The sequence below is a fragment of the Uloborus diversus genome, unplaced genomic scaffold (genome assembly GCF_026930045.1).
Source record: "Uloborus diversus isolate 005 unplaced genomic scaffold, Udiv.v.3.1 scaffold_11, whole genome shotgun sequence".
NCBI classification, from domain to species: Eukaryota; Metazoa; Arthropoda; class Arachnida; order Araneae; family Uloboridae; genus Uloborus; species Uloborus diversus.
Genome location: NW_026557765.1, coordinates 11468860 through 11487020, shown reverse-complemented (window position 1 = coordinate 11487020; position 18161 = coordinate 11468860). Strand labels below are relative to the sequence as shown.

Below are 18161 nucleotides of genomic sequence, written 5' to 3'. Positions count from 1 at the left end.
CGGGTACTACTAGTAAGGAATAAATTTGGAAAAGAAACATAAAACTCGGAAAACAAACTAAAACTATCAAGGAAAATGCTGAAATTTGCCATTCAATTTCAAGCTGTGGAAGTAATTAGGATACAATTATATTGCAATTATGCTAACTTAAAAGTTCAATAATACAACCGCAGTTTTTTGAACAAAAGAACTACTCTCGAATTGTTTGAAACTGCATTTGAAACTTCATAAAAAAACCAACAAGATAAAAAGTTATATTTTAAAATGCTACTTAAAATACAATCCTTGCATAATGCAGATTTTGCACTGCATCTACATAGTAGTATCAATGTTGTGATCAAATTTTGTGAACAATGCTAAAAAAGAATAAAAAAATTTTGAAAAAAAAAAAAAATAGAACCGACTTCAAAATTGCTCTATGTTAACGCCTCTGCGCGGGTCCCCGAGCGATAAGGAGCAACGCTTGGGGTCTTGGCTTTGCCAAGCAACCCTAAAGCCCCCATTGTGGGGAAACCACCGCTCGGAGATGCACTTCCAACGTTGTAGCTAGCGGATGCAGCCATAGGGCTCTCGCTCCCAATCCCTTGTAAGGATACATGCGTATCCTAGTCTTACTTTAATATTATGCTCATACTCTAATTGTAATTAAATTTAATTGTTGTTGTTTTAACCACGACTCATCTATGCAGTCAACAATCTCATTCTCAACATACAGTCCACTGCTGGAAAATTAGTTTTTCCCCCTGAAGCCAGGCGGCTTCATTTTTGGTCCGTCGAGCCGGAGAAGAATCAGCGCATTTGATTTCTTAGCAGACTTTCTACGTAACACGATGACGGACCTCAACATTTTGAACCGAAGACGAGGAGGTCTCAAAGGACAAGTCACGCGGTTGCTATCATCTATAGGAAGTGATATCGACGCAATGGACTCGACGGAAATCGATTGCAAACTTGAACATGTGCAAGCTCTAAAAACCAAATTCGAGCAGCTGAAATTGGATTACTATTCAGTGCTGAAGGATGAGGAATTGGACGAAAATGAAGAGATTTTCATTGATCTCGAAGAAGAATTAGAAAAAATAGAAGTCGCCCTCAAGCGCAAGTTCAAGCAGCTGAACAACAATATTTCCCGCTCCTTTAATGATGCACCACCTAACTCAACAATCAGTATCCGGCTTCCCGAAATATCACTTCCAAAATTTAACGGTAAATATGAAGAATGGTTCCTCTTCAAAGAACAATTTAACTCCATCATCAATAGTAACTCTTCTCTCTCAGATTCACAAAAACTGTATTACCTGAAATCTTCACTTATCGGCCGCGCCAAAGAAATAGAAACTATAGATGATACCTACCAGTCCCTGTGGAAAGCCTTGACTGATAGGTTCCAAAATAAGAGACTAATTGTAAACAGTCATATACAAGAGCTGTTAAACATCCAGAAAATAACTCATGAGTCAGCAGACGAGCTGAGAAATCTTGTGGACAAGATTCATAAGCATCTGCGTGCACTCCGGCAAATGGATCTGCAATGTAATGATTTTACAGACGTTTTACTCCTCAACATATTTCTTCAAAAGGTGGATGCAGAATCACGAAAACAATTTGAGATGTCCTTAACCTCTACAGACCTCCCAAAATGGAGCAATTTTGTTCAACTCTTAGAAAAGAGGCATCATTTTTTGGAGAACTCTCAAATTCAATACACTTCACAAATAGAACCCAGATTAACCCAAAAAACATCTATAAGCAGTGTAAATAAGCCATTGCCATTGAACAGTTGTAAATTGTGCAGTGATTCACATAATCTGCATAATTGTGAAGAATTCAAGCGTCTAAATGTCAAACAAAGGTATGACCTAGTGCGGAAAAACAATTTGTGCTTAAATTGTTTTGGATTATCTCACCGAGTACAAGATTGCAAATCTAAGAACAGCTGCCGACAGTGCTCACAAAGACACCACTCTTTACTACACAAGGACAGCTCGACCGGAAATTCCCATGCATTCATCCTCAACCCCCATGGCGAACGAAGCACAATTTTTTCGCCACAATTTGCCTCAAGCAATACAGGTGTTGAAAACCCCTCACTCGAGCGGGGGAAGGACAGAGACACTTGTTTACTTTCAAGTCGTAAAGCTATCCTACTGTCAACTGTTAAGATCTTCACCCCAGCTGATGTTGCAGAATACTCTCAAGAGTTTAGGAGACACTCGGGGAACAAGATTGAAGCTGAGAGACAAACTCCTAATGAACTATCGAACATTTCATTGACTGTTACGATAGATAACAATTCATTTCTTAATGACATTCTAGGAATCTCTAATAACTTTACAAAACTTGTGAGAACTCTAAGTTTTATGTTTAGATTTATTCAAAACTGCAGGTACCCAGATCAAAGAACATCTGGCCCAATCAAGACGCAAGAGTTAATGAAGGCGGAAACATTTCTTATTCAGGCTGTTCAAAGGACAGAATTCGAAACGGAAATAACGAACTTATCAAAGGGAAATTTCGTAACAGGTAATAGTAAATTAAGATCTCTAAACCCCTTCTTAGATAAAAATAACGTCCTTAGAGTAGGTGGTCGTTTAAGAAATTCGAACCTCTGTTATTCTCAAAAGCATCCTGCGATACTCCCTGCTAAGCACAAGCTAACTCAAATTATTATAAAGCATTTTCACGTAAAAAATTTACATGTTGGACCACAGTCCTTATTATATTTTGTAAGAGAAAGATTTTGGCCCCTGAATGGTAGGAATCAGTGCCGAAAAATTGTGCATAGTTGTATCACTTGTTATAAGGCAAATCCCTCTTTAACGGAACAACTCATAGGATCTCTGCCTGAAACGCACGTAAACCCCAGTTTTCCTTTCCAACATACTGGAGTAGATTTCTGCGGCCCATTTTACGTAAAATATAAGGGTCTGAGAAAGGGGGTTTTAAACAAGATTTATGTCGCTATTTTTGTGTGCTTATCGACTAAAGCGGTTCACTTTGAAGTAGTTTCGGATTTAACGACAGAATCATTTATAGCTTCTCTAAAACGATTTTTTGCCAGAAGAGGTAAATGCTCAGTTCTGTACAGTGACAATGCAAAAAACTTTGTGTATGCCCACGCCGAACTAAAGCGTCTTTACAATCTTGTATGCAAACCAGATGAATATTTAAGCAACTATTTATCTTCCGAAAACATTGAGTGGAAATTTATCCCTCCAAGAAATCCTCATTTCGGGGGAATTTGGGAAGCAGGTATAAAGTCCTTCAAGTACCACTTAAAGAGATCTATTGGCAATGCGAGATTGACATATGAAGAATTTATAACTGTAACTAATCAGGTGGAAGCAATTTTGAATTCTCGACCACTGACTCCTTTGTCATCAGCAACTGATGATTTAGAAATTTTGACACCAGGTCATTTCCTTATTGGACGGCCAATTAATTCAATTATTGAGCCTCAGCTATTAAATTTAAATGAAAATAGATTCGGATGAAATATTTGTGTTTGTAGTGTTTTTTTTTTTTAATTTCAATTGTATAGCTCATTTTGCTACTCATTATGCTATCGTATTTAACATGTGTTACTGTTTTCATAATTATTCAACTTTGGTAACAGATTTGTTCAATTTTTATGTAAGTTTATTTAAAATCTATGTTTTTCAATTGTTGAATGTATTACATTGCAACGCCGGGCGGCATGTTAACGCCTCTGCGCGGGTCCCCGAGCGATAAGGAGCAACGCTTGGGGTCTTGGCTTTGCCAAGCAACCCTAAAGCCCCCATTGTGAGAGGAGCGTGGGAAACCACCGCTCGGAGATGCACTTCCAACGTTGTAGCTAGCGGATGCAGCCATAGGGCTCTCGCTCCCAATCCCTTGTAAGGATACATGCGTATCCTAGTCTTACTTTAATATTATGCTCATACTCTAATTGTAATTAAATTTAATTGTTGTTGTTTTAACCACGACTCATCTATGCAGTCAACAATCTCATTCTCAATATACAGTCCACTGCTGGAAAATTAGTTTTTCCCCCTGAAGCCAGGCGGCTTCACTCTAAAAAGTGAAAAATAATTTTATTCTTTAAACACCATCGATAATACTTTTAAACATAATTTTTGAAGTTGGCGCAAAAACGATCGATAAAATCATTCACAACCATAACTCAACTACAAGTATAAATTTAACCAGGTCCAGTTTCTTCACTACCACATGCATTACGCATTGATGACAGCATATTTGAGTAACGATATAAATGTTTCGTTCCTAACTTTGGATGATTTTTTGATAAAAATATGAACAAAGCATGGTTACAATGGATTTTACTTTTTGTTTTTGCGCCAACTTCAAAAATTATGTTTAAAAGTATTATCGATGGTGTTTAAAGAATAAAATTATTTTTCACTTTTTAGAGCAATTTTGAAGTCGGTTCTATTTTTTTTTTTTTTCAAAATTTTTTTATTTTATTCTTTTTAGTGTAAATGTAGATATTTGAGTAAAAGTAAGAAGTTACCTAGTAAGAATTTCGGCTCTATATCACTGTATTGCTTTAGAAAAGCCTTTATTCAAAATTATCATTACAATTACTATTAATGTTACTGTTATATGGCACCAAACTTTTATAACAATGAGTTTGATATTGTCGCGTAGGTGAAGATAGCGAAGACAATGAGAAAGCCAAATGAAGCGAATACTCGTTAGTCTCAACTCGAGATCTTTATTCAGAACCACGAATGAACGTTACATCCCCTTATATACAACTTGAGAAAGTGCTGGAACTTTCCAGACTTGGAAAGATACAGAAATTAATAGACCATTCGAGAAAATACGGGAAACAGTAGAATCGAAATTTTAGTAAAATTCACTTTCTCCTAGTCGGGATTTGAACCCGGGTCGCTCGTGTGGGAGGCGACAATTCTACCACTGAGCCACCGTTATCCACGGATGATAAGTGCGAACTTTGCTACAGTATCATTTTAATCATTTAATAGGGAAATTGCATAAAATTTTCGGTTTTTTGCCCATAACTTCTTTTTAAAAAAACAAATATGGTCAAACAAAGTAATGGGACCTAAGTTGAGCCATCCCCTATCCATTACAAAAAGAATCATCAAAATCGGTTCACTAGGTGAGACGCTATGAGTGGACAAACAAACAAAAAAAAAAACATACATACGGTATGAACTGATAACCGCCTCCTTTTTGAAGTCGGTTAAAAAATGCCAAAATGCAGTAGTAATTTTGAACGTCAAATTGCAAAAATTGGACATGGTATTTATAAGAAACTGATACAATAAAGTGCGGAAAGACCAAAAAATGATACTAAAATGTAACGTACATAAAAATTACTACTATATCCAACTTGTGAAATTCAAAACAAGCAAAAATAACAAATAATATCAAGGAAACGTAGCTATGACTTTAATTCAAAATTATAATTTTCCTACAGATCCATTTATGTATTGTATTTTTTATTCTAGTTAAAGATTTTCAAACAATATTCTCCAATAGAAATTTTTACGTATGAGGAAATGAAATTACAAGTGTTTACTCTTAATTATTTAATTACGAAGAAATTAAGTATAAATATGAATATTAAAAATACCTTAACAATTAATTGATAAAATCTTCATGGTTTTGCTAAAATAAAATTGTTTTTCTTAAAAATTAGTGTTTAAACCAAATAAACCTGGTTTGAACCAAAAAAAAAAAAAAAAACGGTTTTTTTTTTACCAACTCTGTCTAAACGCATTTCAGGCAAAACAAATTTTAAGATAATATGCGCAAGAGGGTCCACAGTTTTGAAAATATTTATTTACATGTACGTTACTTCTGAAAGAAAAAAATCGCACTTTACAATTAAAATAATAAGTATTAATTTAAGTTTACAAGTTTTCACAGACCTTCAGTGTTGTATATTACAAATTTATGTATCAAGACAAGTATGAATTGTTAATGAAATATCTACCTAATTTATGTGTTACAAAACTTGGATATCTTGTTTCATTGTTTAATTTTTAATTATGTAGTTAGTTTTTGATTATGAGAGAAAAATACATTTTTTAAAGAAATTCTCTTTAATTTAACTTTGATTATTATACACAAATTTAAAATTATTCCCTCTTGCACATCATTTACAATAAGTCAATTTCAAAAACATTGAAATTTGTTTCGGTGTACCCTTAACAAAAAAATGCAATAATACATAACAAATTTGTTATATAATTGCACGTAATTGATTTGTATCACGAAGTGGGAGCACGGTGTGCAAAAGTATTTAACAATTGCTTTATCATGTACCACATAGCCATGATATAACGAACTGAAGTGATTATTCCAAGTAATATAACAAATATACTTCCAATTATATACACTAAAGCAATAATTCCAAGTGATATAATAAATATAGTTCCAGTTAAATATACTAAAATAATTATTCCAAGCAAGATAAAAAACATACTTCCAATTAAAAACAATAAAGTAATTATTCCAAGATGCATCCTTTCATTCATCGTATCAAAGAAGCCATATCCTTTTTTCTTTTCATTCTTGTCGCGATCACTCATTTCATTTCTGTTGCGATCACTCATTTCATTCCTGTCGCGATCACTCATTTCATTCAATTTGAATGCCTCAACGAAATTTCTCGTTTCTTGCTCACTTAGGTAAAGCAACAGAACATCGACAGTACCTCGCGGAAGGAGGGGCAAACTTCTGGACAAGACGGAGAAGCAGTCCAAACATTGATCATTGAGGACCCTAATCTCTTCAGCTTTCTTAACTTTAGAAGCAACGAATCCGGCACATTTTGGAAAGTCAGACAGAGCATCGTCTCGAAGTAAAACATTCCGAATGGCGTCGTTCGAGAGATATACAGCTATCCTGGTCACGGATGCCCTCGAAAGATCAAAGTAAGAGACAGTAGTTCCGCGCAGTTTTCTGTCTTCCATCGTTTTTATCTCGGTGGCATATTCAATCAATACTTGAAAGAAGTGCATCTGATCAGTTAACTGAAGATTCAGATCATACCAATCGACCGTAATCCTTCTCAACATGCACCATAAAAAAATCAGTTCGGCAATATTTGTCCTCTTAAATTCCACAGCAGTTTTCAGTGGACTAATTTCAGTGATAGTGAAAACGTGTGAATAAACATTAGAGAACAATAATTTCTTCGCTACTTTCACAAATCCTTTTTCCGCAGCCAAATGCAAAGGTGTCCTGCCAAGGTTATCTTGAAGGTTATTTCGAAAGTCCGAGTCGACGAGAAGTTCTGAAATATATTCAGAACCGACGTTAAGAGCAATGTGCAGAGGTGTATCGCCAGTTTTAGTTTGGAGGCAAGTATTGGCACCTGTTACTATCAATTTCCGCACTATACCTACATACTGCTTCTCTACTGACAAGTGTAAAGGACTGCAGCCATTCTCATCTTGGATATCATTTCCGCTATCCAGGTCGATGATAGTTTTTGCAATATCTTCATCACCTCTGTCAAGAGCAATGTGGAGAGGCGTTCTGCCAGTACTAGTTTGGAGATGGGTTTTGGCACCAGCAACCAGCAATTTTCGCAGTATACCTACATACCGCTTCTCTACTGCCAAGTGCAAGGGAGTGAAGTGATTTTGATCTTGAATGTCATTTTCGCTGTACAACTCAATAAGAATATCTGCAATATCTTCTGCATCGTTGTAAAGAGCAACGTGGAGAGGCGTCCTGCCAGTACTAGTTTGGAGATGGGTATTGGCACCAGCAACCAGCAACTTCCGCACGATACCTACATACCGCTTCTCCACTGCCAAGTGCAATGGAGTACAGTGATTTTGATCTTGAATATCATTTCCACTGTCCACGTCAGTAAGAATGTCTGCAATATCTTCAGCATCGTTGTAAAGTGCAATGTGGAGAGGTGTCCTGCCGGTATTAGTTTTGAGACGGCTACTGGCAGCAGCAGCCTGCAGTTTCCGAATTATTCCTACATAACCCTTCTCTGCAGCCAAGTGCAAGGGAGCGTAACCATACACATCTTGAATCATATTTTTGCTGTCCAAGTTAACAAAGACTTCTGCAACATCCTCGTTGCCACTAAAAAGGGCGCAATGTAAGGGTGTCCTGCCGACATTAGTTTGGAGACGAATATCGGCTCCGGCAGACAGCAACCTTCGCACTATGCTTACATTACCCTTCTCTGCAGCCAAGTGCAGCGGAGTATAGCCATACTCATTTTGAACATTATTTTCAGGGTCAAAGTCGACGAGGACTTCTGCTACATCCCAGTGACTGTTAGAAAGTGCATCATGGAGGGGAGTATTATGGATGTTAGTTTGAAGCCGTGTACTGGCCCCTGCAGTCAGCAGCTTACGCACGATGTCTACATATCCCTTGTCTGCAGCCAAGTGCAAGGGAGTGTAGCCATACTCATCTTGAAGGTCATTTCGGCTGTCCCACACTACAAGCTCTTCTGCAGCTTTCTTGGCACTATTAAAAAGTGCGCAATGGAGAGGCGTCCTGCCGACATTATTTTTGAGGCGTGTACTTGCACCAGCAGCCAGCAGCTTCCGTATTATGCCTACGTAATCCTTTTCTGCAGCCAAGTGCAAAGGAGAGTAACCATACGCATCCTGAACGGTATTTCTGCAGTCCAAGTTAACAAAGACTTCTGCAACACCCTCATTGCCACTAAAAAGAGCACAATGGAAGGGCGTCCAGCCGATATTGGTTTGGAGACACATATTGGCACCTGCAGACAGCAGCTTCTGCACTATGTCTACATAACCTTGCTCTGCAGCCAAGTGCATGGGAGTGTAGCCATACTCATCTTGAATATCATTTCGGAAGTCCAAGTCCACGAGGATTTTGGCAACATCTTCGGCTCCATTACAAAGAGCTCCGTGAAGAGGCGTTTTGCCGAACTTAGTTTGAATGCGGGCATTGGGTTCTTGTGCCAAAGAGTTCAATTGCTTTACATGTGGATTCGTAGATTGAAGACGGGTATCGGCACATTCTGCGAGTAGCTGTCGCAATGAAACTACATTCACATTATCTGAAAACGAGTGTAAGGGAGTGTAGCGATACTCCTCTTGAATGTCATTTCCACAATCCAAATTCACAGCAACTTCTGAAATATCATGAGCATCGTTAACCCGAACAATGTTACTTTGGACACGAAAATTGGCACCTGCTTTCAACAACGTCTCTACTATTTCTACACATCCTTTTTGTGCCGCCAAAAGCAAAGGAGTCCTCCCGTAACAATCTTGAACATCATTTTCACTGTCAAAGTGGACTAGGACTTTGGCTACATTATCAGTATCATGGCAAAGAGCAACGTGAAGGGGTGTTCTACCGATGTTAGTCTGGAGGCGGGTATTGGCACCTGCATCCAGCAGCTTCTGTACTATTTCAACGTATCCCTTCTGAGCAGACAAAAACAATGGCGTCCTGCCATAAAAATCTTGAATGTCATTGCCACTGTCTAAACCAACGAGGTACAATGCGACCTGTTTGGCACCATTGCAAAGAGCACCGTGGAGGGGCGTTGCCCCGGTATTACTCTGGACACGAGGATTAGCACCCGCAGCCAACAGTTTCATTACTATTTCTTCAAATCCTTTCTGTGCAGCCAAAAGTAAGGGAGTCCTACTAAACAAATCTTTAGTTTCATTCTTGCTGTCCCAGTCAACGAGGACTTTTGCAACATTCTGCTTACTTCTGCAAAGGGCAACGTGAAGAGGTGTTCTTCCGATATTAGTTTGGAGACGGGTATTAGCTCCTGCCACCAGCAATTTTTTTACGATTTTTAGATATCCATTTTGTGCAGCCACAAACAATGGACTTCTGCCGTAATGATCTTGAATGTCCATTTCACTGCCCATTTCAACTAGAATTCTTGCAACTTTCTTGGCACATTTGAGAAGGGCGATGTGGAGGGGTGTCCTCCCGATATTAGTTTTTAGGCTCGTATTGGCCCCTGCTGCCAGCAGTGCCCGTACTATGCCCGTATACTTCTTCTCTACAGCCAAATGCAACGGAGTGTAGCCACCTAAATCTTGAACATCATTTCCGCCGTCTAATTCAACCAGGATTTTCGCAACTTCAGCGGAATCGTTATAGAGAGCACCATGGAGAGGCGTTCTGCCGAACTTACTTTGTGGGCGAATACTGACACCTCGGGCGATCAGATCAACTACTATTTGTTCATACCCTTTCTCTGCAGCTAAAAGCAAAGGAGTCCGACCATAACAATCTTGAATGTCATTTTCGCCGCCCATGGCAATGAGAAATTTAGCAACATATTCGTCACCGTTGCAAAGAGCAATGTGCAGAGGCGTGCTGCCGGTATTACTTTGAAGTCGAGTATTGGCTCCTGCATCTAGCAATTTCCACACTATGACGAAATATCCCTTCTCCACAGCCAAGTGCAAGGGGGTGTAGCCACAGTTATCTTGAATTCCATTTTCACTGTCCATGTCAACAAGAACCTTCGCTACATCCTCGGCACCATTACTAAGAGCACTGTGAAGAGGTGTCCTGCCGATGTTGTTCAGGAGACGGGTATTAGCACCTGCTGAAAGCAGCACTTCAACTATTTCCTTTAGTCCAAGACTAGCGGCCACGTCTAAGGCACGTGCGTCACGTGTAAGCTTCAGATCAACTAGAAGTGGTTCGTATTGCAGAATGAGTTGCACTTGACGACGGTTGCCACTTTTTACTGCTTGGAGCAATTTCTTCTTTATAAACTTAGTTTTAGGCATCGTCGGCATTTTTCTGAAAGAAAGAAAGGATTTTTACATTACTATTAAAATTGCAAAACTGAACAGAGATATTATTTTAGCTTCATATTCCCCCCCCCCTCAAAAAAAGGTAATATTGTTCTATGAAAAACGAAATTTGTCTAGAATTTTTTTACATATACAGTAAACTCACGATTAATGGCGGTCGTATTACCCGCGGGTCTTATCTTATATTTTTTTTTTTTTAAACTTCTGATTATGTTATTGTTCGTTTTTGGGATTTACATATATTTTTGATATTCAATTTTAGTACACGCATTGTTGGAATGTTTTTAGTTGTAATTTAAATTCACCCTACCCCGTAGGCTTAAGGTACTAAAAATTAATGATAAAAAACAACTCAAAAAAGTTTATATATTAAAAGGACATACGTTACACGATTTTAATTTCGGAGAAATAGAACGAAGTTTCCATAACAAAAGTTGAGCTTGATTGAAAACTGGAAGTTTTAGCCCCGCTATCCCCTATTACAAATCGTTCAAAAAAAGGGGAAGGGGTTGCAAATTGCAAAACGAGGCACCCTATTAACCGTTACGCTACTATTCTATTTTGTTTATGAATTGCGCCTTCGCATTAAAGATAAAAGCAATTCAGTTTTTTTCGATTGAGTAACCAAGCTGAATAAAGTAAAAAAAATCAACGTAAATAAAGCACAAAATATCCACAAAATACAGCATAGAGCTATTTCAAGGATACAATGGAGCCTCTTAATTAGTGCAAAACACTCGGCACACAACCAGAAAGTCGCGAGAGAACAGAACGTCGCCACGTGGACACCGGTTTTTTTGCAATGATGAAGAGGCTCCATTGTAGCCTTGAAATAGCTATATGCTGTATTTTCCTGAGACTTTGTGATTTATTTAAGTTGGTTTTTCACTTTACTCATTTTGCACCTGTACTCTTTAATGAGTATACTAAAACTTAAGAACATAAATTCAACAGATCTATCAATTTAAACTAAATTAGACATTTCAATTATTACTTAAATTAACAATCGACTTACTTCAGTCTGAAATTAAACTAATTTAAACATTCAATGAACAATACATTTCATTACAAAACAGTCACTTCGAATGGATAGAGTAGTTGAATTGCTCTTCTTAAGCAACCTTTAGACATGAGGACTATGCATGCACGTACATTGCCATCTCTTCCTATGAGAACTTTGTCGATCACACTCATGTCCCACAGTAACTTTTTTTTCAAAGGTCCTTCAACAAGCACTACATCTCCAATTTTTAAGTTCTGTTGGGAGTGAGGAACTAAAAAATTATGAGCACTTCTCAATTGCAATAAATACTGTTCTTTCCATTGAGACCAAATTTGCTTGATTAAACGAGTCTGGAACTATTTACGTTTCTGTAAAGTCTTTTGGTTAGAGTTTTTGTCAAATATCTCAAGGAAATAATTTGGAAAGTTAATCTTGTTCTTTCCTGCAAATAAAAAACATGAAGGTGTTAATGCAATAGGTTCATTTAAATCGTTGAACTCATAGGTAATTGGTCTATTATTCAAAATAAACTCAATTTCTGTAAGGATGGTAGCAAGCTCTTCTAATGTCAACAGAGCTCTACCGAGTATTTTTCTCAGCGGGTCTTTAATACTTTTCATCAATCGTTCCCAGAAACCTCCCCACCATGGAGAACGTTCTGGAATAAATTTCCAAATGATGTTTTCCGACGCTAATTCTGCAGCTCTGGATGCTTTATTATTTTACGAAAAGATTTCAGTATTTCACAAGATGAACGGAAAGTCTTTGCATTATCAGAAAATATTATTTTTGTATTTCCTCTTCTTGCTAGGAAACGTCTCAAAGCGAATATAAAACTTTTTACGGACATATCTTGCACTACTTCAATATGAACTGCTCTAATTACGGGACATGTAAATAATACAATGCACACTTTCTCAGAACTGGTTAATTTAGATTTAACAGTTATTGCACCACTAAAGTCAGTTCCCACATTAGTAAACGGTGGACTTTCAGCAATACTTTCCAAGGGTAATTGACCAGTTAACTGCTTAGCTGGTTTTAACGAATATTTTTGCAGATTAAACAAGTAGAAATAACTCTTTTCACAGTCTGTCTTCCTTTCGGTATCCAGAATTTCTTGCGCACTTGAGCTAAAGTTGATGATACACCCGAATGAAAGACACGAAGATGTTCATGAAAAATCACTAATTCCGCAAATTTCGATTTCGGAAGTAAAACTGGATGCTTTTCATTTTCAGTCAAGGGAGCCTCCTTTAGACGTCCTCTTACCCTAAGAACACCAGTCTCGTCCAGATATGGAGATAAGGAATAAATCTTAGAAGATGTACTAATCTGCTGATTCTTTTGAAGCCTTTGAATTTCCTCGCGGAACACTTCCCACTGCACAGTTTTTATCCACATCTCTTCAGCTTCTTGTAATTCTATAGCACTCAGTGGACCCTTTTCAATTGATAATTTTCTGGACTTCGAAATAAATCTCAACACCCATGCAGTCACTCTCAGTAATTTTTTGAAATTACTAAAGTCGTTAACTTTTAATGCAGGACTGTACGATGAAACAACCGTGTTAACACTAACTTTCAAAAGTTCAACTTTCGCCGCGTCATTCGAACAGTATTGTTTCTGCAACGGCCACTCATCACTAGGACTAGTCAACCACTTTGGTCCGCGCCACCACACGCTGTCATTTTTCAACAAACTCAATGATTCACCTCTTGTCAGTTTATCTGCTGGATTCATTGAACCTGGACAACATTTCCACATACTAGGCGAAGTCAAATCTTGAATAAGACAAATACGATTTGCAACAAATTGTTTCCACTCCCTAAATGAACCTCTAATCCAACACAAACAGATTTCTGAATCCGTCCATAATATTACTCTATCAGACAAATTATTAAATAAACCAGACAAATATTTGCACAATTTTGCAGCCACTAACACTCCTAACAGTTCCAGTCTCGGAAGCGTTAACTTTTTCAACGGTGCCACTCTGACTTTTGACATTATAAAGGACGTCGAAACTTCACCCTTCTTATTACTATACCTAAAGTATGCAACCGCACCATAAGCCACTAATGACGCGTCCGAAAATATGTATTTCAACAGAATCCCTAAGGTCACTCACATTTAAAAAGAAATATCTTTCTACCGTTAATGAATCTAAATCTTTAATCTCCCCATACCACTTCCTCCACTTCAAAGTCAAATTCTGTGGCAATTCATCATCCCAATCTGCACCTATTTTCCAAATATCTAGCATTAAACATTTAATTCTTACAACAAAAGGAGACAAAAAACCCATTGGATCAAATATCATTGCGGCTGTCTGCAGCACACAACGCTTAGTATTTTTCAACGAAGATAAATTACTCAACAAAAGGTTTTACATCTAATGACAAACTGTCCTCCTTAGTATTCCAATTCAACCCCAACATCTTTAACTGACAATTTTCCAAATACTAACTAGTACTCAGACCCTGGTCAACCCATAAAGATTCCAATTCAACTGAATTAGATCTCAGCTTTCTTAAGTTGAAACCCCCATCTTTCAAAACTGATACGGCATCAGACGACAACTGAAATGCTTCTTCCACGCTTTCAGCTAAAAAAAACAAATCATCGACGCACAATGAACTTTTCAACATTTCAACAGTTTTACACCTATTATCTTCATATTTTTTTATGTGAGTTTTAATTGTAGCACTGAGAACAAAATTTGGCATTGTACATCCGAATGGTAATCGATTCATTTGCATAATTTTATACCCCTCAGAGTTATTGGAAGCCCAAATAAATTTCAAATAGTTACGATCATTTTTTGCAATACTAATCATAAGGAAAGCCTTTTCAATGTCTGCATTGAATGCAATTTTGAACTTCATAAAGTTTAACATAATATCAAGAATGTTAGCGTTTAAATTTGGACCACATTCTAACGCATCATTTAACGAAATATTTTGCTTTAATTTTGAACTACAATTAAAAACGAGTCTCACTTTAGTCGTATCCTTATCAATCCTAACAGGACGATGTGGCATAAAATATTCGTTTTCAGTTCTAATACATTCCTGAACTATACCTAGCCGTTCTTGTTCCTCAATAATTTTATTATATTCTTTAGCCAACCATTCATCCTTCCGAAGAATTATTTGCAATTCATCAAATATTTTCTTTGCATTACAAAAATTATTCCCTAACTCAATCGGGGAAAATTTCCATAAAAATCGTGTTTCATATCTACCCTGAATGAATTTTAAATTTAATTGAAATCTATCTATTATACTCTTATCTGTTAAAGTTAATTCTTCCTTATCTGTGATACCTAAAACATCAAGATCCCAAAGAACCTGAACATCCTTTGCAATTACGCAATCCGTAGCCAAAACTCCTACGAAGCTTGAATTGCAATTTTGTTGGACCCCCTGAATAGCTAACCCAAACATCGTTGGTACGCAACTTAATGTTTCATTTATTTTGAACACTTTTGAATCGCAAATTATACCCCAAAACACATCTCCTCCAATTAAAACTTCAATTTCATTTTCACTATTACACATATCTGCTAGGAACAAGCCTTTCTGTTGCAATGCATTTTGAACGTTGACATTTGGTACCGCTAAGGATGCTGAAGTTATTGTTTGAGTTACTATAACTTCAATTTCAATTGATGATTCAGAATTATTTCTATTTGATAGTTTAAGTTTTGCAACCTCATAAATTCTTTCCGATGTTTTTACCGAACCGAAAGAATAAACTGAAAGCCTTTCCCTTCTAACTATATTTAATTTTAAACGACTTGCTAAAGATTTTGTGATCCAAGATCTTTCAGAACCGTTATCTAAAAGTACTTGAGCAATTTCTACAGAATTTGAATCTTTACCTGCACTTGCAATCACTGAACATGTAAGCATTAAAATATTTGATTTTAAAGCCGACGAATTACATTGCGTCACAACAGAGTTATTTTGTTCATTAACTTTGTCATTACTTAAAGGTTTATTCTTAGCATTTTCACATAAAACGTAACTGTGAAATTTACTATTGCAAAATTTGCATTCAATTTTTAACCTGCACATGCGACTATAATGATTTTTCGAAAAACATTTAAAGCAACAGTTCTCATTTTTTAACTTATTTCTACGATCTTCGATAGTTTTATACTCACAAAACTCATGATCTGGACTATTACAAAATACACAATGCTTTTTTGAACTAGCCACATAGTTTGCTGTCGCAGCATGGTTTTTATAACTCTTACTGTTACTTGACCCATTTTTACAATCATTCTTATCCGAATTTTCTGAACCAGATTTAAACGATTCCGACCTTAATTGCACAAGTAATGCACGTTCACGCGATTGAATTTCACTTTCTAAGAAAGTAAGAACGTCCTGAAATTTATAGCCTTTCGAATATTTTCTATTGAATTCCAAAACAAGATCTCTAGGAACACGATCAAGTATGATTGGTGTTAACAAATTACAGTATGAATCTATTTCAATGCCTAAACTTTTCAAATTCCTAATTTGAACTTCCACTTTATCAAAAAAAAAAATCGCAACCTATTTAAATCCCTTGAATTATACACAGCAGGAATTTTCAATAAATTATTCATATGTAACTGAATCAAAGTATGTGTATTACCAAAACGCCTTTTTAGTAATTCAATAGCCGAATCGTAATTTTATTCTGATAAAGTAAAACCTTTAATGCAATTTGCTGCAGCACCTCCCAAAAATGTCTTTAAATAATTAAACTTGTCAATTTTGCTTAAATTTGTATTTTTATCAATTGCATTATTAAACTGATTCATAAACTCCAAATATCCCACTGTATCCCCATAGTAAGTTTTAATGTTTAATCGAGGCAATTTTACAGTCCTAACATTCTGAATATTTAATTCTGAAGAATTAACTGTACTGGAATTGTTAGTTTTAGTCTCCAAAACGTCTATTTTATTTTTTATTCGTTGCTTCCAAAGTACTATATTTTCCGAATATTCTTCGGAAGTAGTACAATCCTTTTCAATTTCATCCAGCGGTAAATAAGCTTCAATATCCAAATTCACAAAATTCGGACTTTTTTCTTTCTCAAGTAATTGCTCATGAAACTCTTTCAAAATACTCGGCTTAGTATCATTATCCTCGCTGCAAGTTTCAATCTTCACCAAAAAGTCATCTATTTTTTAAATTAGTTTAGTTGTCGTCATTCTAAGAGCTGCTCTTTTAACTTTTAACTTTTCAATATCTGCCATTTCAATCCTTATTTACTTCAATTACCAACTAAAGTAAGTAAAAGCACAATTTCTATTTCTCAAGTCAAAAAACAACTCAATTCACGAGCCAAATTTCCTACTATTCAACAACAGTTCAGTTCACAACAACACAGTAGAAATAACATAAACTTCAGTCAAAATAGAAATGAAAAACCACTCACGACCTTTGCACGTGCCACAAAATTTCGAACAACTTCCACAAGCTACTTCTAACACAACTCTCACAATTTCCACATTTCACGACTTCGCGGCCTGATGCACCAAAAATGATGTCGCGAAACAACTTCTAACTCTCTTCTGCCACGCGGTTATAACAGATACATGAAACCAATTAACTTATAACATTTTATTGAAGATAAATTATGAACTGAAATGAACGAACATAAATTAGAATCATAACAGAACTAACAGAGAAAAAAAAACACGAATTCACTGGGTATATATACCAAACTGCTTGGCTAATACTGTTGCCATTTTAAAGAACATAAAAGTTTTTCCACAGCACACAAAGCTTTTTTGATCGTTTTTCGTTCAATAACTAAGTTTTTAAGCATTTTTAGACATTGAGTTAATAGAAAAGCGTTTAGAAACAGGGCAGGGGAGTCGCAATTTGGCTGAGTTTGAGGAAAAAGAGTCGGAGTTTTAGTCGAAGACTCTAAAATTTTACCATTTCGCAGTCGGAGAGTTTTCCACCACCTCCTCGGCCCTGCTTGAAAACGTTTTTAAACTGCTGATTTGAATCCAGAAAAACTTCGAAAACCTGTATTCAAAAATTTTCAAGAACTGAAAATCTACAAATCAATGCTTGCTTTTGTTCAGTCGTGAAATTATTTGCTACATTAATTTTGTCCCTCAGAGCCAAAAGGACGAAAATCCAAAAATTGCGATTTTCTGTTTATTAGTGCATTGTATGTGGAAGCCTACCCCGCAACGATCCATGTGAACATGATTCTTTTTTTAAAAAATCCTATTCAATTTTTTACCAGGGTTAAAAGTGCGTGCGTCCCATCCTTTGCACACGCCAAAATAAAAATTAAAAAATCCTCTCTATTGTAAAATTATCATAATGAGACTTACGTTCCTCTGGCTCTGAAGTACA

The 18161-nt window shown here is 36.5% G+C and overlaps 1 protein-coding gene across 1 annotated transcript; it reads right to left on the bottom strand.

Moving 5' to 3' along the window:
• Positions 1 to 3226: 3226 nt before the first annotated feature.
• On the bottom strand, positions 3227 to 10760 carry LOC129232185 (serine/threonine-protein phosphatase 6 regulatory ankyrin repeat subunit C-like). Its single transcript, XM_054866425.1, has 3 exons — positions 8336 to 10760; positions 6458 to 8257; positions 3227 to 3285 (listed from the first exon to the last, which is right to left on the bottom strand). The coding sequence occupies exons 1-3, from the start codon at positions 10758 to 10760 to the stop codon at positions 3227 to 3229; spliced, it is 4284 nt and encodes a 1427-aa protein (XP_054722400.1).
• Between the last annotated feature and the right edge of the window lie 7401 nt (positions 10761 to 18161).

Coding starts and splice junctions, on each gene's coding strand:
- LOC129232185 (XM_054866425.1), bottom strand. CDS start 10,760: ATGCCGACGATGCCTAAAACTAAGTTTATAAAGAAGAAATTGCTCCAA. Junction 8,258..8,335: donor GCTGCTGACTGCAGGGGCCA/GTACACGGCTTC, acceptor ATGTAGCAGAAG/TCCTCGTCGACTTTGACCCT. Junction 3,286..6,457: donor TTTATTGTTTTTAATTGGAA/GTATGTTTTTTA, acceptor CATTGCCAATAG/ATCTCTTTAAGTGGTACTTG.